This window comes from Aotus nancymaae, unplaced genomic scaffold, assembly GCF_030222135.1.
Source record: "Aotus nancymaae isolate 86718 unplaced genomic scaffold, 86718_ANA_hifiasm-v0.15.2.pri h1tg000018l, whole genome shotgun sequence".
NCBI classification, from domain to species: Eukaryota; Metazoa; Chordata; class Mammalia; order Primates; family Aotidae; genus Aotus; species Aotus nancymaae.
The window spans coordinates 17381354-17403767 of NW_026988430.1; the positions used below are offsets into that span (position 1 = coordinate 17381354).

The following is a 22414-nucleotide window of genomic DNA, read 5'->3' on the forward strand; positions in this document are numbered from 1 at the left end:
AAGGACAGGAGTGTGCAGAAGTGGTGTTGGCTGAGAACGTTCATTTGCATCTTGTGTTTGCATCCATGACAGTGTGGGATGCATAGGGCAGGGTGACTCACTCCTGCTTCTGGCATAGCCTGCTTGGCCATTGCAGCGGGGGCTGAGCAGAGGGGTCTTAAAACCCAGATCACACAGTTCAGCCTGTGCTCCAGGCTAGAGACGCCTGGGCACTGTGAGCCACCACGGTCATCACCAGTGCACTGAGAGAGTGCTGCTTTGTGTCCCCTCTGGCACACAGTTCTGTGAGCCCTGGACCTTTCTCTGGAGGATGCAGGGCTGTGCAAGGCAGCTGCTGTAGGGGCAGATGTGGTGGGGCTCAGAATCCCCAGCAACCGAGAGTCTAGACCTCTTTTTTTTTTTTTTTTTTAAAGACAGAGTCTTTTCTGTCACCCAGGCTGGAGTGCAGTGGTGCGATCTTGGCTCACTGCAACCTCCACCTCTCAAGGTTCAAGCCATTCTCTGCCTCAGTCTCCTGAGTAGCTGTGATTACAGGTGTGCACCACCATGTCTAGCTAATTTTTTGTGTTTTCAGTAGAGATGGGGTTTTCCCATGTTGGCAAGGCTGGTCTCAAACTCCTGACCTCAGGTAATCCACCTGCCTCAGCCTCCAAGTGCTGGGATTACAGACATGAGCCACTGTGCCCAGCCTACCTCTAAAAGCAAAATCATATGAATCAAGTCTTCACTTGTTGGGGTAGAAACATGAATTGGTTTTATTTTTCTTCTAGTAACTGCCTCTGACTATGCTGAGGGGCAATGTATTCTAGTGATTAAAATCCCAGACTCCTTGGGTTTATACCCTGGCTTTGCTGTCTCCTAGCTGTGTGACTTTAGGCAAGTTGTTTAACCTCTCTGTGCCACCAATTTCCCATCTTCAACCTACTCCATCCAGCTTCCTGCAAAATTGGTCCAGCCTTCAGCCTCTTACTGATAGGTTTCCCTCACCTTGCTGGCGGCCGCTCTAGAGAAGGCTCAAGCCAAGCTTTGTTCCACCCCTCACCCCGATCTGGAGCCCAAGCCTTTGACTTGCACAACAGTGGGTCTGCACGCTGCGCCTTCTGCCCCTTTTCTCAGCCCTGCCATGGCTCACAGGCAGCACAGGACCAGGTGAGTGAGTTTGCTGGCTGAGTAGATAGTGACCCGAGGAGCAAAGGGCAGCCCCCTCACCTTGGGTCATCCCAGTCTGTGTCAGGACTTCTCTGAAAGCCCTCTGCCCTCGGCTTTGGGGAGAGAAGAGCCTTCCGGAACAGCTGATGACCCTTTCTCTCTTCCCAATCTTATAATGAGAGGGGTGGGTGGGTCGCTGTGCGGGTTCTGGACTGACACCTCCCGACAAGCCCACCCGGGGTGGTTGTGCCCACATCCCTGACAATACTCTGTGGCTCTCAGAACTTTAGAATGCAGAGCATTGAGCACCTTTTGTCCCTAGAATTGGGTCTCAGTCACAATTTGAGAATAAAAAGTCCTCCTGGATCCCCTTGTCTGTTTATACCACTGTCAACTCTCTCCCACCTGCCTTGATCAAGCCCCTTGTCCTCACTGGGCCTCAGCTTCCTCTTCTGTAAAATGAGGGACTCGCTGGGGAGGCCTCTGAGCTCCCTCCGGGAACCTGCCCTGGGGGTAATCTGGGAGAAATCAGCCTGTGAGGACAAAGGGTCACTGATGACATCTGGGCCAGCCATTTAGGCCCCAGACTCATCCATGTGAAGGTGCCTGGTGTTCTAGCTCCTCCAGCAGGTGCCGTTAGCCCTGAGCTGGAATAGGACCCACCTCCAGAGGGTCTTGTGGTTGGGCTGCCATGGGAGGCAGAAAGGTGAGGCTCATCACAGGTGTCAGCCCCATGGATGCTCATCCATGCCAGGTACTGGTACAATCCCGGGTCAGGGAGGGCTCTTCCCAGTCTGGTCAGGGTCACTGGACTCACCACCTGAGCTTCCCTACTCACTACCTGAGCTAACAGAAGACCAAAGGCAACATAACAGTCACATGGAAGGGCCTCAGGATGTCTTCGGGCATCCAGATGCTGCTAATGGATACACCCAAGGTCTCGAGTCACCAGTGAAAAGTTTTCTTTTTTTTTTTTTTTGAGACAGAGTCTCACTCTGTCACCCAGGCTAAGGTTCAGCGGCGCAATCTCGGCACACTGCCTCCCGGGCTTAAGTGAGTTTTCTGCTCAGCCTCCTGGGTAACTGGGATTACAGGTGCCTGCCACCACGCCCGGTTAATTAAAAAAAATTTTTTTTGGTAGAGCTGGGGTTTCAATGTGTTGACCAGGCTGGTTTCGAACTCCTGACCTCAAGTGATCCACCCACCTCTGCGTCCCAAAGTGCTGGGATTACAGGCATGAGCCACTGTTCCCGGCCACCAGTGAAAGGTTTTCTGAACTCAGCTCTCCACCTCCACAAGCAAAGGGCATGGGACCTGGTGGGTTGTTCTGTGTCATGGGCCAGCCCAGCACCCTGGCCTGTCCAGGTCCTCAGCGAGCTAATTCCTGCACCCAGACCATGGCATGGGCTGGCCCCCTTTTCCAACACTTTTGCCCCTCACTTGTCTTGGCTTCCTCATCCAGCTTAAATGTCTGTTCTTCAGAGAGGCCTCTCTGACACCCCAACACTCTGAAGGGGGGTCCCCACTTGTCCCACTCCCAGCACCATCCTTTATAGCACTTCTCACTTGCTGGGATCACCTCTTTCTTTGTTCCATTGCTCAATGTCTGTGCCTCCCACCGAGGAGCACGGCTGCTTGGTTCACTGCTGTCTCCCCAGTGTCTGGCACATGGCAGACAGTCAGTGAACCCAGGATGGAGCTCAGGTGCATGTGCTGCCTCCTGCATGCCCACTGTGGCACCATCTGGCTTTGGAATGTGTAGCCCACCAGAGACACTGGCGAAGGAAGGCTGGACAGCTCACAAAGGGCTTAGCTTTCAACTTAGCCAGTGGTACCTCCCAGGCAGGGGAGGCAGGAGGATTTGCCTGTGTGGGGCCTCTGTAAGCTGAACACTCCAGCCGCACAGCAGAACCCAGGTTAGGATTTCATCTCTCTTTGCATGTCGTTTGCATGGCTCAGCTCTGAGCTCTTTGCTTCCTCTTCTGGCTTCCTGGTGTGTTCCTAGATCCACAGAGCTGGACTGCAACTTTCTCGGCAACCCTCTACAACCTGGCCTGACCGGCCAGTGAAGGGGTCTGCCCAGAGGGGGTGAATGCAGTGACATCCCCGAGGGCAGGGTCGATGATGGCAGTGACTACAGCAGGACAGCGCTTGTGCGTTGGAAGCTTACTCAGCGTGTCTGCCAAAGTGTTTCATCTCCCCAAGAGCCCCATGAGGTTAGCGCCATCGTCACCTCGTTTTACAGATAAGTCAACTGAAGTTTGGAAAAGTTAAAGAATTTGCCCAAGGTCACATGGCTAGCAAATATCAGAATCCAGGTTTGAGTCTAAGCCTGTTGGATCCTGGAGCCAGGCTTAATTACTGAGCCAAATCACCTTCTGTGGCTTTGCCAGAGACCTGGGAGCCCTTACACATGACTAGGAAGCTGGGCTGGGCCTGCTGGGGGCACTCAGTTCCCCAAATGTGGTTAAAATCCTCCTGAAATTCCCACTTCAGTGGCCTTCCAGCTCAGCTAAGCACCCCTTGGCTTCTCCTTAATAGGATGAGGAAGGAGGGCAAGGAAGGTCTTTGACTAACAGGTGACATTGCCAAGCCTCAGGGGAAGGAAAGAAAAATGGCAAAAGTGTAGGTTAGGGCAGAAAAGAAATAGGCGCCTGTGACCCAGGCACCCAGTCAGAGAGCTCGCTCCAAGCATATCAAGTGAATTCCTGTGGTTTTCTCCCTGCCCCATCCCTGGGGGTTTGGGGAACACAGCCTTGGAAATTCAGAAAAAGTCCTCCAAGTGATTCTGATTTTCCCCTCAGGATCTTCCTGCAAGCCCACTGGGGTCTGACCACTCCATGGGTACTTGGTGGTACTCCCCAGTACCCAGTGGGGAAGGCAGGTCCCTTTCCACCTCTCTGCTCCCACCCCTGACCCCTTACTTCCCACACCTCTGTCCTGTTCTGCTGCAGGGGTGCTCTCTCCTGCCACTCAGATGTGGCCCTCCAGATGCCATTCCTGCCCTGGGGATGGCTGTAAGGCCCCCGGTGCTTTCCCACAGCACCTGAGCTATAGCTGGGCTAGGCTGATCGCGCCGCACTGTGAGCGCCCATTGTCTTTACTGGACCAGGTTCTCTCCCGGAAAGGAGCTCAACAAGCTGACCGGTGTCTGTCCCCCACGCAGGCGATGACTCAGGATGCAGCCAGGGGCCACGACATGCACAGAGGACCGCATCCAGCATGCTCTGGAGCGCTGTCTGCACGGACTCAGCCTCAGCCGCCGCTCCACCTCCTGGTCAGGTAGGTCCGAGGGAGCCGGGGAGGCGATTGAGGCTTCAAGGAAGCCTCAGGGGCCACGGTGGGCACTGGACCAGGCATGGAAGCAGGAAGATTCCAGTTCAAACCCTGTCTGTGTGACTTGGGCAAGTCCCTAGACTTCACCTGGGCGGGTGCCCGGCACAGCACTTGATGTGGTCAGCCCTCAGTATCTGGCACTTTCTCCCACGGTATCTTCCTCATCCTACTTGGGCTGCCTTTTGCTTCTGGAAGAATCCATTGAATCTGCTTAGAAAACTACAACTGCTGATTCTGAAAAAGCAGCTGGGAATTCACAGGCAACTCTCCCCAGAATTCTCCCCTTTGCTTCTAGATCCCCTATAGCTCTATCCTCCTCTTCTCTATAGAATAAGGGAAAATTCAGCAGAGCTTCAGAAAACAGGAGGCCTCTATGTTTCCCAGCTCCCAGGACTGGGAAATAGGGGATCTGCAGTCCCGGGCAGTTGCGTCTCTGAAGGCTGGAGCCTGGCTGCAATAATTCCTTATGCTTGTAGAGCTTTCTCACACCCCGTATCTCACTTGCCTCCCTGACTTCTCCATGAGTAGCCACCCAGTGCTCCTTGAACATATGGATGCCTCTCCACCTTTGCACTTGCTGCCTGTAACTCTTCCCTGGGAACTGCACATAGCTGGCTCCTCATCCAGGTCTCAGCTCAAATGTCGCTTCCTCTGAGAAGCTGTCCATGGCATTTGGAATGAGGCAGACCTGGGTGAAAGCTATCTCCCACTGGCTGTACAACCCTGTGCAAGCCACTTACCCTCCCAGGACCCTGGCCTTACTTGCCTTGTCTGCAAAATGGGAACAATAATAAGAACCAGCTGGGCATGGTGGCTCATGCCTATAATCACAGCACTTTGGGAGGTGGGGGTGGGTGGATCACCTGAGGTCAGGAATTCGAGACCAGCCTGCCCAACATGGCAAAACTCTGTCTCTATTAAAAATACAAAACATTAGCCACGTGTGGTGGCAGGTGCCTGTAATCCCAGCTACTTGGGAGGCTGAGGCAGGAGAATGGCTTGAACCTGGGGGCATGGAGGTTGCAATGAGCCAAGATCAAGCTACTGCACTCCAGCCTGGGTAACAAGAATGAAATTCCATCTCAATAAATAAATAAATACATAAAAATAATGGAACCACTTTCCTGAAGACAATGGGAGCCTTAATGAAGATAATGTATTCAGAGGCCTAGCACTGTATTGGCACATAGTAGGTGGTCAATAAATGGTAGTTTTCTTTCTTGCCTCCTACCCAGGTTTTGATGGAACCTAAGCTGAGCTGGGGAGAGGGGTATTGTTAAGCAAAAGCATATAAAAATACCCAACTTTTGCAAATTTTACAACAACCTGTGACCACATGGACACATTATTAGAAGCTTCCAGAACTTTGGAAGGAGCCTGTACGCATGAGCGGTCCTGGAGCTTGAGCTCCACAAAGTTCAAGTGCAATCCATTTCCACTCCTGCAGCTCTCAACCCCCCATTACACACACACACACACACACACACAAACACACACACACACACACACACACACACACACACCAGTCCCTCCCTGCTCCCCTGCCCCGGGCTGTCCCTTTAATTTGTAGGGGTTTACCCTTGCTGACTGCAGGCAAACAGAGACTGACAAAATAAGAAAGCCTGGGGGAAGTTACAGAGTGACAATGTGCTCATGGTAGCTTTTAAAATAGAACCAGTTTAGCTTCCCCTTCCTGGGCTCCCTGGCCAGTCCCGGGAAGCTCCATGGCCACTGTAGACTTGGTCTTGAGTCTTGGGATGGAACTCACCGTGGCTCCTCTCTGTATTCTTCCAGCAATTTCTGCCTCTGTTCTAACCTCCCTGCAACTCATGGGTACCACTGTAGAAAGCCAGGGCAGGGGAGGTTTTGGGAGAAATGGTGCTCCCACAGGGAGCGGAGTTGTGGCGAGCTCATTGTCCTCTAAAGGAGATCCCAGCCCGCATTTCCAATCCCTGTGTATCTTGCTTATGCAGGAACAGGGAACTTGTCATTATGTCTCGATTGGGCACGGTAGGGTCAAGTGTGGATCCAGCATCTTCTCCTGGATTCACTTACTTTAGAAAGGAGTGTTCCAGTGCAATCCCACAGAAGAATGTTCCAGCATAAATGCCCCTTCTCTGCAGCCCCTGCCTGAGCGTGGCCCGAAGAGACCAGAACTGACCCCTCGCCTCTCTCTCCTTTTCCAGCTGGACTGTGTCTGAACTGCTGGAGCCTGCAGGAGCTGGTCAGCAGGGACCCGGGCCACTTCCTTATCCTCCTTGAGCAGATCCTGCAGAAGACCCGAGAGGTGAGGGAGAGTCAGGAATGGAAGGGCAGAGCTGGGGTTGGCCCTGTAGAGTGGAGAAATAGGTCCCAGAGAACATCATTCCCAGGCACCTTGACCTCTAGAGGGGCTTGGCAAAGGCCCTGGGAACCTGTGAGTTCTGTGTTTTGGCAGTGCTTATGCATGAGGGGTTTCTAGGTAGGAATGCACTCAGTAGGAACACATCATACACAAGCCAGGGTCCTGTGTTCAACCACAGACATGACTTGTAAGTTCAAGTATTGACTAGGAAGGGAGAAGACACTTTACCCGATTCCCTTCCTCAAAAAAGATCCATAAAAACAAAGACACGAAAGGGAAAACTGATTGAAAAGGTAAACTGAGGCCGTCTCATAGTTTCATCAATGGCTTTTATGACAATGAAGAGGGATGTGTTAGTGTTGAGCTGGGCTTGGGTTCCAGAATAGCGGTGAGTCCCAAAGGAGGATTTGGGCTTTTTAATAAGGAATTCTCTTTTATGGGGTGTGTGTGTATGTGTGTGTATGTATTATTTTAAATACATGACTGAGTTGGAAAACACGTTACTTTCACTCCCAGTTACCTCTCCCTGTAAGAAGATGCCCAAGGTTACACCACTATTTACCTGGTACTTTTTTACCCTCATCATAAGCCACCCAACTTAGAACAGCTGAACAACCTCGGAAGTGCATAACATATAAACCCAAATGGAAAGTCTGGACCACCGTGGGGCAATATGGAAGGGTTTCATAGAAAGGTCTGACCCGTGAGGCATGGTAGACACATTGTCTATTAAGGGTAAAGAGAAAGAGAATTCTGAATTTGAGCCTACTGAGGTCATCCAGCACAGAAGACATGATGGGGCTTTCTCTGTGTCTCCAACTCCCACGAGTTCCAAAATGGGCTGAGAAATCTTCGGCATTTTGACGAATGAATTCTAAATCATGTGCTGTGCACAGGTGTGTGTGTGGTGTGGTAGGTTGTATCAGAGAGACAGTCCACAAAAGGATAAATAGAATTTGTAAACAAATATGAAAAAATGATAATGAAATAAATGCAAATTAAAACCATGATGAGACAAATTTTGCCTAACAAATTAGCAAGGGAAAAAAAAAAGGTAAGGCCAGGTACAATGGCTTGTGCCTGTAATCCCAGCACTTTGAGAGACTCGGGTGGGAGAAATGCTTGAACCCAGGAGTTCAAGACCAGACTGGGCAACACAGCAAGACCTCATCTCTACAAAGAATACAAAAAGTCGCCAGTTGTGGTGGTGCGCACCTGTAATCTCAGCTACTTGGGAGAGGAAGGCAGGAGTGCTTGGGCCCAGGAGGTCAAGGCTGTAGTGAGCCAAGATTGTGCCACTGCACTCCAGCCTGTGTGACAGAGCAAGACCATCTCTCTCTCTGTGTGTGTGTGTCTCTCTGTTTCTGTTTTGTTATGTGTTGTTTTGTTTTTAAGATAAAAACCAATGCAGGAAGAGCATGGTGAAACTGGTACTTTTATATATATAATATATTATAAATGGCAAAATCCTTTTGGAAAGCAATATGACAATATGTCTCAAAGGTCATAAAGGTCTATAAATATGTTGATAATCTTTGATTCGTTGACTCCACTTCTTGAACTCTTTTCTAGATAAATAATCCAAATTATAGAAAAAGGAATGTGCGTAATGGTGTTCATTGCAAAATATGTAAAATGCCAAGAAAATACTCCTGAATGTCCACAGTGAAACTAGTAAGTTATGGAGGTCTACCAGATGGAGTATAATGCAACTAAAAATAATGGATATTATCCAAGGGCATAAACAAAATGTAACATATAATACAATTGCATCAGTAAGATTTATTAAATGGTTTAGGGAAAATTGACTAAGCATTTGGAAAAAGATAGAGTGAGATCCCCAACTCACACCATACAGTAGGTGAAATTCTAGTTGCATTAAATATTTCTCTCTTTTTTTTTTTTTTTTGAGAAAGAGTCTCAGCCTCCTGAGTAATTGGGATTACAGACTCACACCACCATGCCTGCATATTTTTTTTTTATTTTTAGTACAGATGGGATTTTGTCACGTTGCCCAGGCTGGTCTTGAACTCCTGGCCTCAAGTGATCTGCCCTCCTCGGCCTCTCAAAGTATTGGGATTATAGGCATAAGCCACCACACCCAGCCTAAATATTTCAATTTCAGAAAATGAAGCTTCAAAAAAATAAAAAAAGAAAAAATATATTAAGATTTACATGATGATCTTTGCATGTAAAAGCAAAAATCCATAGAGGAAAACTTAACACCTGTAATTTCTGTACATAACAAATGTCTATAAAATTAAAAGGCAAACAACTAACTGGAAAAATTTATAACACAAATAACAGGTAAGTGTATAACTAGAAGGGGGAAAAGGTAGTCTTAGAGACCATGTAGTGAAATAGAAATTTACTTATAATACTATATGTAAAATACATTAGGAGTTAAGTATACACACAGCTTATAGCTTCGCAGACACAGGAACACAAAACCAAACACAGTATGTTCTCACTCATAAGTGGGAGTTGAACAATGAGAACACATGGACACAGGGAGGGGAGCATCACACACGGGGGCCTGTCGGGGGGTGGTGGGCAAGGGGAGGGAGAACATTAGGACAAATACCTAATACATACGGGGCTTAAAACCTAGATGTCCGGTTGATAGGTGCAGCAAACCACCATTGGCACGTGTATACCTATGTAACAAACCTGCACATTCTGCACATGTATCCCAGAACTTAAAGAAAATACGTAGGGCAAAAGTGGTGTCAGGAGAGGGATATTGAAACATTAGCTGTGGTTGGGTTTGGGAGGGAAATTTTTGAGTGTTTTCGTTGACATCTACTTTCCAAATGTTTGTCATGTAATTACACCACTTTTCACTTAAAAAAAAAAAAAGAGGCTAGAATGAGAAAGAACTGCTGTATTCTGCCTCAGGGAGCCCCGGACCCCATGAATGAGTCTCGCTCTCTGTCTCATCCTCTCCACAGGTCCAGGAGAAGGGCACCTACGACCTGCTCACCCCTCTGGCCCTGCTCTTCTATTCCACCGTTCTTTGTGTAAGTCCAGTGTGGGCCAGGACGCGGGAGGCGAGGGAGGAGGAGGGAGAGCACCCTCTATCTGGGGCAGAACCCTCACACCTCTGGAGATAAGCAGAGAGAGAAACTGTCAAGAACCAGCATGTGAAATGGCTTTCAACACTTAGATGGCTTCAGAGCAGCCACCGTGAGAGGCTTCCAGTGACTCCATGTGGCCATGATGGTGCCTGGCATCTGTGAGCTCCCATGAAAGGACTGCTGTCACTGTTCACAAGCCACAAGAGATAGTCTATGTACACCTCATTTTTCACCCTGGTGGTCAGTTTCACCCAATGTGATCGCCCCCACTGGCACCAAATGTGTGCACTGACTGATTCCACCCTCAAAAAATAAACATTTACCTGTAATGAGGCTATTTAAGGAAAGGTGGTTTAGGCATTGACGACCATTATCTGTAATAAGTGGCAGCAATGGCACCATTTACCAGTAAGCGGTCAGCCTTTCAGGGAGGCTCACTCAAGCATTGGGTAAAGCAAGTCCCTTCCAGTAGGCACCCCGGGTGCCATCTTGCCCATCTGTAACTCACTCCTGGTGGGTAACTTCCAGTTCCTCCTGACCTTGTCCTAGGACACATTGCTGCCAGGAAAGGTGTGTCTTTTGTGGAATATTCCAGAAAGGGAGCAGAGGCTATTCGGGACTATCTGAGCCTTTTCTCACCTAGATCTTTCTGCTTGTTGCCCGCCTCCATCCTAGACACCACACTTCCCACCAGACTCGGATCTCCTTCTGAAGGCAGCCAGCACCTACCACCGGTTCCTGACCTGGCCTGTTCCTTACTGCAGCATCTGCCAGGAGCTGCTCACCTTCATCGATGCTGAACTCAAGGCCCCAGGTAAGCATGGAGGCAGCTGGCACGGGGGGCAAGGTTCACAAGGTGAGAATGCTTCCAGCTCTTCTGAAGCTGTTCTGTGTGACCCTCCTTACCTTGTATCCTTTGGTTCATCTCTTCCCATGCCTTGGTTCACAACCTTGGAGGCTCTTCTTCATGACATTGTCAAGCATCTGATGGTTGAATATGATGGTTGAAAGTAAACATGGGAGGTAACTTGAGAAGGAATTCTTAGGGGAAGCAGGAGCAGGCACTCAGGGCAAGGCCTGTGCCTTGGCCTCGCCACTTGGCCTGTGCCTCTGATCTGGTTGGTCAAGGGGTCTCCAAGTCTGCCCAGGTCAGACAGAGAAGCTCCTAGGATGCTGACAAGAGGCCTTTGCATGGTCTCTGTGCCCCAGGAACAAGTAGGGAATTGCGTGCGTGGGTTGATGCAGTTCTGGTCAGGGAAAGTGGTTGGTGCCAGGAATGATGGCCTCTGTGACAAGTGTGGACAAGACCTGGGACAGTTTTCATGTGTGGGGTCTGAAAAGCATGAGTTCTTCAGAAATTGCAGGTGCTGTCATAGATATGAAAATGATGTCTAAGGAAACTATGATAGTGCAGGCGAAAACACAGTCAAGTGTGATTTACTAAGTGGCTCAGCAAATCGGTACTCAAAGGAATAAAGTCACAAAAACATCTCAATAGATGCCTCTAAAATAGTTCATAAAACCCAATACCATTCCTGATATTCAAAACCCCTCAATATATGGAAATGATTACTCTAGAAGTGCTTTTAATATGGCAACAGCCCAAGGTAAAATACTAGAGGCATTTTCTTTAGAGTCAATAATCTCCTCCCTTTGGCTTATAGGTTTTTTTGCCTATGCAAAAAGACAAAAATAAAGAATACTTTCTCTTCTGAAGAAGATAAATTTTAATCTGTTGGAGCTTAAACAGTTGCTTTCCTGTGAAGAATGAGAGAATCCCCTGAACGAAGAATTGTCAGAACTAGAAAACAGGTAGCTAAGAGCTTTTTTATAAACCAGTGTTTACCAGTAAGAAAACATAATGAGAAAACCCAATTTACAACAGCAATTAAAAATAAAAATTGGCCTGGCGCAGTGGCTCATGCCTGTAATCCCAACACTCTGGGAGGCCAAGGGGGGCGGATCATGAGGTCAGGAAATCGAGACCATCCTGGCCAACAAGATGAAATCCTGTCTCTACTAAGATACAAAAAATTATCTGGGTGTGGTTGTGTGCCCCTATAGTCCTAGCTACTCGGGAGGCTGAGGCAGGGGAATTGCTTGAACCCGGGAGGCAGAGGTTGCAGTGAGACGAAATCCCACCACTGCACTCCAGCCTGATGACAGAGTGAGACTCTGTCTCAATATGAATAAATAAATAAACAAATAAATAATAATAAATAAATTTTAAAAATTTTAATGACCTATATAGAGAAAACAAACTTTGCTGAAGAATGAATAACTGAAGAATCATATTGCTGGATTGAATCATATTGTAATGAGACCGAGTGTTAGAAAAATAAACATAACCACAATCAAAATACCAAGATATTTAAAAAATTTTTTAAATATATGAAAATAAACATAATATGTAAACATTTTACATATAAATAAATTTATATATAAAGAAAATAAAACCTATTTGAAAGATTTATTTATGCACTTAGATATATTCATTCATATATTTTTAAAGGAAAGTAAGAAGAAAATATTTCCATTTTTGAAGGTACTATAGGGCTATAATTATTAAAACAGTATGCTATGATTATAAGAGTAGGTAGATAATGGAACAAAATGTAATATCTAGAATCAGATTAAATACACAAAATTGTATTATATGACAAAGTGGCATCCTTAAATTATTGATGAAAAAAATCAATTATTTCATAAATGATATCAGGATAATTGGTAGACCATAAAAAAAATTGAGTTAGAATTCTATCTAAAAAGGCCGGGTGCCATGGCTCACACCTGTAATCCTAGCTCTTTGGGAGGCTGAAGTGGGCAGATCACCTGAGGTCAGGAGTTGGTGAGGAATGGGGGGCTGTGTTTGCTAAAGCATCAGAGAGAATGCCCTTTCACCCAGCAATTCCATTCCTGAATTTTATCCTGATGAATCCCTATGGATGTACAAAGATGTAGGTACAAAGATGTTCATCAATGCACTCTTGCTAATAATCAACCAATACCTAAAAATCTAAATATTGAACGTGGTCGAGTATACTGTGGTGAAGTCATTTGGTGGGATGATACTGAATTATAAAAAAGGATGTTGTAGAAATAGGCACTGAGCTCAAAAGATGTTGAGTAACTAGTTGGGTGAAAAAGCACACCCCCCCAATATTACGTATGTTATTTTTGTTTTCTCTCTTTCTAATGTATACATGCACCAGGCCCTGTTTAGAAACAGCAGCATTTAATTCTCACCTTACGCAATAAACACACACAGGATAGAAGTACCACATCTTATTCCCCAACAACTTCCGGCCCCTAGGAAGCTCAAGACTGAAGTTTGGCTTGTAAATTTCTTTGGAAGGGTTCATAACTTTCCTATCCAACCAGTCACCTGATCTGTCTATGCCCCACCCAGTCAGCTGACATGTCTGAGCCTCACCCAATCAGCTGATCTGCCTGCCCCCAGTCAGCTGTCTGTCATTGCAAAGAGTAAAGCAGGTACAGCTAGGGTTTGGCCAACCCCCAAGTCTACCTATAACAAGGTCCTCACTCATAGTAGAGACTTGGGTGGAGATTTAGGACATCAGGAAGACCCTTAGGAGGGGCTGGACCCTGAAAGGTGTCTGCAACTCAGCTTCCCAAGGAAAAGAACAAACCCTAAAGGAACAAGCCAGTTTAAGGTCAAACTCCTTCATTCCCTCCCTCACTCCCTCCCAAAACAAACAGACCTGGATCTCTTCTGAGCTTACTGGTGACTGGAGTTCCTTTGCTAGGAGGCAATGCTTTCCTTCCTTTCTACAATGCTCAGAGAAAGAATTTAAAATCCAAATGTCCTGGCAGGGCCTTGGGTTTATACCAAAGACCCTAATTGATTCTTTTTTTGTTTTGAATAGGGTAAGGGAGTTGTGAGGTTGGGGGAGGGGGTTACCTGTGGGGAGACCACTTCCCAATTTCAACAGAAACAGCTGTCTCTCCTCAGCTCAATGCACGCTATGCCTTGAGATATTTTTGCAGGCGGCTGGGTAGAAACTCTGTTCTGGGCAGCCCAGAAAGCAGATGTGGCATAGAGGGGCAGGCGATGGTGAAGCCCAGACCTTGGAATGATAAAATGTGAAGCCTGCAGCTTGTTGAAAAATGCTCTTGTATGATTTTTAACAGGCAAGCGGTAATCTTTTTGCCCAATTCCTGAGTCCCTCCCACCCCCATTTAAGTGGAGAGAGGGCTAGAATGGAGGCCAGGGAACTTCAATACTTGAAGGAGAGGCAGAATAACTTAGTGACTACTAGTCCTTGGGACCAGACCATTGTGCTTTCAAATCCTGGGTCTGCTGCTCACTAACTGTGGGCCTTCAGCAAGACATTTAGCTTGTGAGCTTCAGTTTCCTCATCTGTAAAATGGGTGTATAGCAATGCCTCCCTGTCAATGCAGTTAGTGAGGATTAATGTTGACCTAATTTATTTCACAGTGCTGGGGGCAGTAAGGGCTGCAGTGGTGTTAGCTTAGAGGGTAGGTCCTGGTAAAGTCACAGGGAGAAATGAGAAGGGACACGGGGAGCTGGGTCCTCTACCTGTGAAGTCTTAGGGACCCAGTTGCCATGGGAATGAATGAAGCAGTTTATCCTGCTTTGATATGACTGGGTGGCAGAGGAAGTGGGCCTGTTATCAAGGCTAGGGGCCTCCCCCTGCTTCCTGACTCCACCTCCATATGATCACCCACTGCCTCAACGCTGGGGGTGGCAGGAAACCTCACGTCAGTGCCACAGGGTCCTGCCCACCACAGCCCTCTTGGGCTCAGCCCACATGTTTATTGAATATTTACTCTATGCCTGCATAGCTGTGCCGACCACAATACTTTCCTGCAAAGAATTTATCTGTCATCCTGGGGGATGACACGGGGCATCTTACGTGCAAACAGCTCTGCAAAGCACACAAACCTCAAAGATTGCATCTCATCTGCAGGGGAAGAAAGAAAAGTCATATTATTCTCATTATAAAATGGGAAATGATTTTGAGAAAATTAAGTTCAATATTTCTTGTCCAAGCTACAAAGTAAAGTATAAAAGAGGGAACATGAACTCTAGTATGACAAAGACCTATAGTTCGTCGCTTATTAGCTGATGACCTTGGACAAGTTACTTAGGCTCTCTGAGCCTCCTGGTCAAAAGCAGGATTATACTTATCATTGATTATGATAAGGAATAGAACAGCAGTGATGCCAGAGTTGCTTAAGGCATATGAAGCACCTTCACAAGTTGGTCCCATCTAACCCTCAGAACATCTCCATGGGTAGTTACTTTTTGTTGCCAGGCTGGAGTGCAGTGGTGCGATCTCAACTCACTGCAACCTCTGCCTCCTGGGTTCAAGCAGTTCTCCTGTCTCAGCCTCTTGAGTAGCTGAGATTACAGGTGTGCACCACCACATCCAGCTAATTTTTGTATTTTGAGTAGAGACGGGGTTTCAGTATGTTAGCCAGGATGGTCTCGATCTCTTGACCTTGGGATCCACCCTTCTTGGCCTCCCAAAGTGCTAGGATTACAGGCATGAGCCACCACACCTGGCCAAGGGTAGCTACTATTATTTCCATTTTTCAGATGCTGAAACTGAAGGCCCGACATTTAAGTAACTCGCCTATGGTCACATAGCTGACAAGAGTTCTACCAGTTGAACCCACATCTCTTTGATACCAAAAGTCATATTATATCCTTTTCACATTTGCATAAAACTGTTTCTACCAAGAGGCACTGACAGATGGCTGCATGTCCCTGGGTTGCCCAGGCTGTCTTTTTATAAGCACTCTCCCCACTTGGGGAATTTCTCCTGCCCCTTTCCCTTTGGGATGCTTAATGGCTTCATATCCTTTGACCTCCTATCAAATGAGGAACAAACCTGGGTTAGGTCAGTTTTGCCTATCAGCTGGTGGCAGGTGAATTCAGAATGTTCTTCAGTGGTGATACATTTTTCTTGGGACATTGCTGATCACAGACATATTTGCATTTTATACTTTTTGTCTCTGGTTATGGAATGAAAGGTTTAGATCTCTTGAAGGATGTCAAACATCACTGACTAATAGATGGGGGGAGATTTAGGGGAAAGAGTAGAGGGCAGGTGTTCCAGATCACAGGGTGCGATCAGTTAGGCCTGAGCTGGCTGCCTATAGCAGATAGATCCAAACAACAATGCCTTAATCTCTTGGAAGCTAGTTTCTTACACACACACACACACACACACACACACACACACTCTCTCTCTCTCTCTCTCTCTCTCTCTCTCTCTCTCTCTCCCTCTCTCTCTCTCTCTCTCTGTAAGACAGCAGGCCAATGTTGGCATGGTGGCCCCATGAACATCCTAGACCAGCCTCCTCTCATCTTTCTGCTTCGCCATCCTTAGCAAGAGGCACCATCTTCAAGGTTGCTTCATGGTCTAGGATGGCTGCTGGAGCGCCAGCCATGATGTCCATATTCCAGTTAATAGAAAGAAGGAAGTGAGGGTAGTTGCACAAAAGGGTCCACCTAACACATTCTGCAAGAGAGGTTGAGAAACTGACTTATCAATTGGGTACAATGCCCAGTGTCCCACTCATAAAGAAGGAAGAGTGGATATTGAGTAGATGCCTATAAGTCTCTGTCGCATACGACTTACTTGTAAGAGTAGCCCATTGGACCTGGATTGGTTCTGTTAGGGTGACTTTCACCAGCGTGGTGAAAGGGTGGTATGGCAGGTCTCATCTTACTTTGCCCCCCGCAAGCCCGGTGGCTCTGCAAAGCTGGAGACCTCATCCAGCAGGCATTTCCATGGGGTCACTGCTCTTGTTCAGAGCAGCATATATCTTGTAGTATTGCTGTCCTTTCATTCCAAGAACTCATATCTCCTCTGCCTGCACGGAAGTCTGCCCAGTGGGTTCCTTCTCCCCAGTATTCCCCTCTTGGCTTCCTAGCCACATCCTTTCCCACCTTCCACCTCTCTGCTCCTGGACTCCCAGTGGCCAGGAATTTCAAGCCTCCCTTGCTGTGTCCTCTCCTCCTTTGTTTATTCACCTGAAAGCTGTGCTTCACCTTCCTGCCCAGGCCCTGTTGAGGCCCACAGCCATGAGTTCCCAATTCCTCCAGTCTCTCTGGAGTCCAGGACCCTGGAGATGGGGAGCAGGAAGGAGCTACACATGGGTGAGGAGGGAAGTGTAAGAGAAACCCAGCTGTGGGGAGTGTTGTGCTTGGTGTCTGCTTCAGGGCATGATGTACGTTAGACTCAAACTGTCCACCATGAGTTGATATTTGTTGGGGTCACCACCTGCAGGGTTCTGTCCTGCAGACCCTGACTCAACAACAAATGAATAAATCCACACACACAGAATACAGTGAAAGAGTGGGCTAGGGTGTTCATGGCCACTCACAGACACTTGAGGATAGTGATGTAAAGAGATAGCAGCTGCCAGCCACAGCACACTGAGCTCACCAGCCTTTATTCAGCACACATTAAATGACAAAGGCTTTGAGTCAACACCACTAGAGGGTGAAGATTAAAGGCCAGGTTCTGAGGCCTAAAGCAAACACCATTAGTGGGTAATATCCCTGGTCAACCTCCCTCCAAGAGAGCCATCTGGAATGAGTAATTGTTAGTTTATAGGATCACAAGAGTAAACAAGTTAGTTAGGTAAACTCCTCACATTCCTTTGTTTCTACTCTAATTTATTTAACTAAGGGGACAAGGCTGCCTTCAGCCAAGTATTATAGGAAAAACCCTTAGGCCTTCCAAAAGGGCTTGTGTGTATTCTCTATAACTAAAATTCCTTAATCTAATGATTAATTCTATTAATCATAGATGCTGGAGAACCAACCTGATATAGTCTCATTTGGGGGTTGCAGTGCAGTTGGGGCTGGGCCCTGCTTCCACCCTGTTCACTCTGTGGAATCTTGGCGTTCCCCTCTAAGAGGAAAGTGTCAGATGTGGTTGCTGCTTGCCTCCCCCAGGCCCAAGTACCCACATCACCCTCTGCATGGACCTCTCTGTCAGTGTGCTAATACCAGTGCTTGCTTGATGGCAGACAGTGATTTTCATGGGTGCTGGATCTTCACAGTCAGGTGTTCTGTGCAGAATGTCCAACTATTTGCAACTTAGAAAAAGAGTGGCAGCTTTGTTGGGCAAACAAGGCTCAATGGTGAAGGGTCTTGGACACCTGGGCCAGGAGTCGGACCTTCACTATGACTGTGTGCTGCCTGCCCACCCCATTCTTGGCCTGTATGGGGTGACTCTTCTTGATTTCCTACTTGCCAGGGCCTGACACAGGAACAATCCAGGCAAGGTTTTTGTTTAGCCCTTGGACTAATCTTGATCTAAGAAGCTAAACTCAGAAAGCTGTTCCCATCTCCTAAGGTAACCAAGGAAGGATGTCATCTAAGATGAAAGGAAGAGAAGTGTCTGTTGACCCAAGGCTCCCCCGTGCAGCTTCCCTGTTTGGGGAGTGGAGGGTGGAGTTAAGGGTCCTGGAACTGATATTGCCCACCCTACTTAGCATTCATGGCCTCCCTGGCATCACCAGGTACCATTGTGAAAACCAAGTCCATGCAGGATTCTAGGAGACATTTCCAACCTCACAGCACACACCAGCAAATGGTGACTTGGCAGTACAATTTCTAAGCCAGGCTCAAAGGGGTCCGTCTGTAAAAAAGTTTCCAGGATTAAAGCCTCCTTCACATTGCACAGACTTTTCTAATTTGTTCCCAGCTCAGAACCCAGCCCACCAGTTAATTACCCCCAAACCCCACACCCCATGCTAAGCAGGGGGATCTATTACCAAGAGAGGCCGAGGAGGGGGTTTGACAGTGTTTTCAGGGTGAGGGCGGGAGTTTACCGGATGATCATCGGCTCCACTTGGGAACTGTTGGTATCTTGGGTATTCAGCACCAGCCAAGCAACTCTGAAAATAACTCTCTCTGGGCCAGGGTGTGCCAAGAGGCACAGGTACCCTCCTAAATATCCCGTTAAAGCAACAGAATACATAGAACAACAGTCACTGGAGTTCACATAGCTCATACGAAGTAGCTTCTGGTTCCAACTGTAGCACAATCCTAAAATGAGACTAAGGCACATGGATGTAGATGTTAGAAACTGCTCCTCATCCTAGAGACGAGAGGAGATGAAGGAGCTTTGAAAAGAAGGTTGTCAACAGTACCAAGCACTCCAGAACAAAAGTTCAGGCGGCATGATCATGAGGTTGCACCGTTGGGTTTGGGGACTTGGGAAACATTGCCAAGCTTCAGGAGAGCAGGGTCAGGAGGGTAGGAGGGTTTGGAAGCCAATGGCTGAGAGTTTTGAAAGAAACTTGATGTAATGGGAGAGTGATGTCACAGCCCACAGCTTCCTGGAGTGTGACCGCCTGGATGTCCCGGGTCAACAGAGGCAGAAGTGGCAGTGAAGAAATGGGGTTAGTGGGGTGTGGGTTACATTTTAAAAACATTAAACAGTAAAAGAAAAGAGAAATAAGGTCAAGAGAAAATTTTGCGTGTCTGTGTTTTATGATCAGGGAGTTGGGGGATATCTGTTTGCCTCTACTATGGTAACTACGGTATTATGTTGGGGTGGTTGAAGAGCAGGTGAGGATCTCTTCTCTGTAATGCATGTGAGTGGCCACCAGATGGTGCCCCAGGTCCTGATGATTACATCAGCCACTGTGTCAGGGACTTTCCTGGCAAAATAGACATAACATTCACTTCTAAATATGCGATGATTACATAAACATCACACGAAAGGCCAAAAATCAAAGCAATTAGGTCCCAAGTTAGAAGAGCATTATATGGCAATTTTCTGCCTTTGACTAAAGGGACATCACAGCCTTTATATTTATAGCTGTCTTTAAACCCCCCGTCAGGACTTGCACTTCTGAGGGGTTGTCCTACAGGTTCCCAGCTCAGTCCCAGTTCAGGGTGGCCCTGCCCTCGATGGGGACTACCCTGGTCCTACTTCCAAGCTATGACAGGAAGGCAGCCCACCACCCCAAGTCCCCAGCCCCTGCTCTGTGAGGGAGTGAACTCACACTTGCTGTCATCTCCTTCTTATGGTGGACATAGACCTGAATAGACAGTGTAAAGCGATGACTGTGCAGAACAGTCACGTTGCAGAAACAAGAGGAAAACCTTTGGTGTGTTTCTTCTCAGCATTTTGAAGTCAGAGGAGACGGAGACGGGGAAGGCCCAGGGAGGAAGGGGGTGCAGGCTCGGAGCGGAGCCTGGGATGCAATGCCTCCGAGCAGGGAGGACGCCAGGCAAGACCACAATCCCCGGAGAGGACTTGGGACTCCAGGCAGAGATGGGGAGGTATGGGGGCAGAGGAGGGCGCAGAATTCAAAACTCGCTGCCTGGCTAGAGCTGAGGCAAAGTGGATGGGCTGAGAGGTACCTGGCAGAGAAGGAAGGCACCCACGACTGGGAGAGGGGGCCGTGGCAGGGACCCAGGAGTAGCTGGTCAGCATGAGATGCGGCAGCCTCCTGGGCCCAGGTTCTGCCTCCCACAGTGCTCTGCCTCCTAGTCTCTGAAGAGAGAAAATTGGAGGTGGTCGAGCCATGGTAGGGCCTGGGAATCATAGACTGTGAAAGGCCTCAGAGGCCACTGATCTCATCTGCCCTTTCTGGGAGAAACAGGCCCAGGGATAAAGCGACCTGCCCAAGGCCACGCAGAAGAGCTGGACTAGAACTCAGGCTTTCGAACTGGGCTCTCACCCTGCATCCCTTTCTCTCCAGCGAGGCTGCCTCCAAGCCTGGGGCCGGGACCTGGGCCACAAGGAGAGTAGGAAGCTCTTAGGAAAGGAGGGCAGTCAGAGAGGCCACAGAAATCCAGAGGACAGCAAGGCCCAGGACCGATTTTTGGTGTTGGAGGTGGAGGTGGGGATATGGCTCGTGAGGTGTAAAAGGATGCACAGAAGCCAACTGCTAGGCACACTGGAGGGTCCACAGAGCAGCTCCTCCTGAGCTCCATCTGGGAACTTCCAACCTGATTGTCCAGTGTCTGCTCACCATGAGGCACAAGGAGGATGCTGAAGAAACTGACCAGCCCATGAACTATTTTCTTGTTGGCCCACAGGGATCTCCTACCAGAGGCTGGTGAGGGCTGAGCAGGGCCTGCCCATCAGGAGTCACCGCAGCTCCACTGTGTGAGTGCTCTTGGGGGATGGAGAAACAGCGGGGAGGGCGTTTGGGACCTCTGCACTGTTCCACCTTCACCCTCCCCTCCCCAAACATCCAATGCCCTCACACACCCCGTCCATCCCAGCCAGCAACAAACAGGCTTCCAGGGAACTGGGAACCCCCGACACTGCTGGTGACATTTTGTGTCCAGGTTTGTTTTTCTATGCTGAGTGTCTTTCACTAGATTCTTAAAGAGGTCTGCATCCATTGTGCCAGGTGTTAGGCACACAGTTCCCCAACTTGATCCATTCTTTTCAGATGAGGAACTGGAGGTCAGAGAGGCCAAGCAATTTCCCCAAGTCCACACAGCTAGCAAGGGTCTGAGCCAGGATTTAACCCTCAGGCTTACTCAGAAGCCCATGAGACTTGCTACAGTCTCTTTCTGCCTGTTACTAAAAGAGTGTTTCCAAACTTTTTGAACAGGACTTACAAGAAAAATACAGCCTGGTACACACACACACACCCCTGAAACGAAACTTATTCTTACGACATAGGATGAGCTCTATTCTATTCTGTTTCATTTAAGAAACAAACTCGACTCCCCAGATGATTTCATGACCCACTCCTGGGTCCTGACCTGCAGTTTGAAAAGCACTAGATGGCGGGGGGCAGGGGGGTGCCCATTCGGAGGACACTCTGCAGGACTCGAAGAGTTGGGTGCTGTCTCACCTTGACATGTTGGGAGCTCAGGGACCCTGGCCTTCATCAGCTCAGAAATTATAAGTCCCCCCCGGCCCTCCCCATTCCCAGCCCCCGGGTTCACTTCCCACTCACTCCCCTGAGCAACACCTCTTGACTTTCCTCTAGGTAAAAACAAAAATGATAGATGTTGAGAGAGAAGGAAAGGATGCTGAAATGTTGTAGCTTACTAAGTAAATAAGGTGCTTCTGGTGGGCTGGGGCAGGTGGGCTGAAGAATCAATCATCAACACCTTTTAGACCCTTACTAGGACTCCAAGCACCATTCTTTTTTTTTTTTTTTTTTTTTTTTTGAGATGGAGTTTCGCTCTTGTTGCCCAGGCTGGAGTGCAATGGCGTTATCTTGGCTCACTGCAACCTCTGCCTCCTGGGTTCAAGCGATTCTCCTGCCTCAGCCTCCCAAATAGCTGAGATTACAGGCATGTGCCACTATGCCTGGCTAATTTTGTATTTTTACTAAAGATGGGGTTTCTCCATGTTGGTCAGGCTGGTCTTGAACTCATGACCTCAGGTGATCCGCCCTCCTCGGCCTCTCAAAGTGCTGCCTGGCCTTTTTGGTTTTTTTGTTTTGTTTTGTTTTTGAGATGGAGTCTCACTCTTGCCCAGGCATCATTCTAAGCATGGTTACATGTGCTGACTCATTT

At 48.1% G+C, this 22414-nt stretch overlaps 1 protein-coding gene across 3 annotated transcripts in view; it reads left to right on the top strand.

Annotated features, from left to right (window-relative positions):
• PIK3R5 (phosphoinositide-3-kinase regulatory subunit 5) overlaps positions 1-22414 on the top strand; it is an 83948-nt gene that overhangs the window by 48884 nt on the left and 12650 nt on the right. Inside the window, exons 1-6 of one of the 3 annotated variants that reach the window (XM_012457577.3) lie at positions 3014-3365; positions 4316-4431; positions 6672-6772; positions 9781-9849; positions 10582-10720; positions 20969-21038. In XM_012457577.3, the coding sequence (XP_012313000.2) occupies positions 4329-4431; positions 6672-6772; positions 9781-9849; positions 10582-10720; positions 20969-21038 (482 nt within the window). In that variant the 5' untranslated portion in view covers positions 3014-3365; positions 4316-4328. Of the gene's footprint in view, positions 1-3013; positions 3366-4315; positions 4432-6671; positions 6773-9780; positions 9850-10581; positions 10721-20068; positions 20207-20968; positions 21039-22414 lie in introns of those variants that run through there. The other 2 variants (XM_012457576.2, XM_012457578.3) reach the window with 2 other exon arrangements.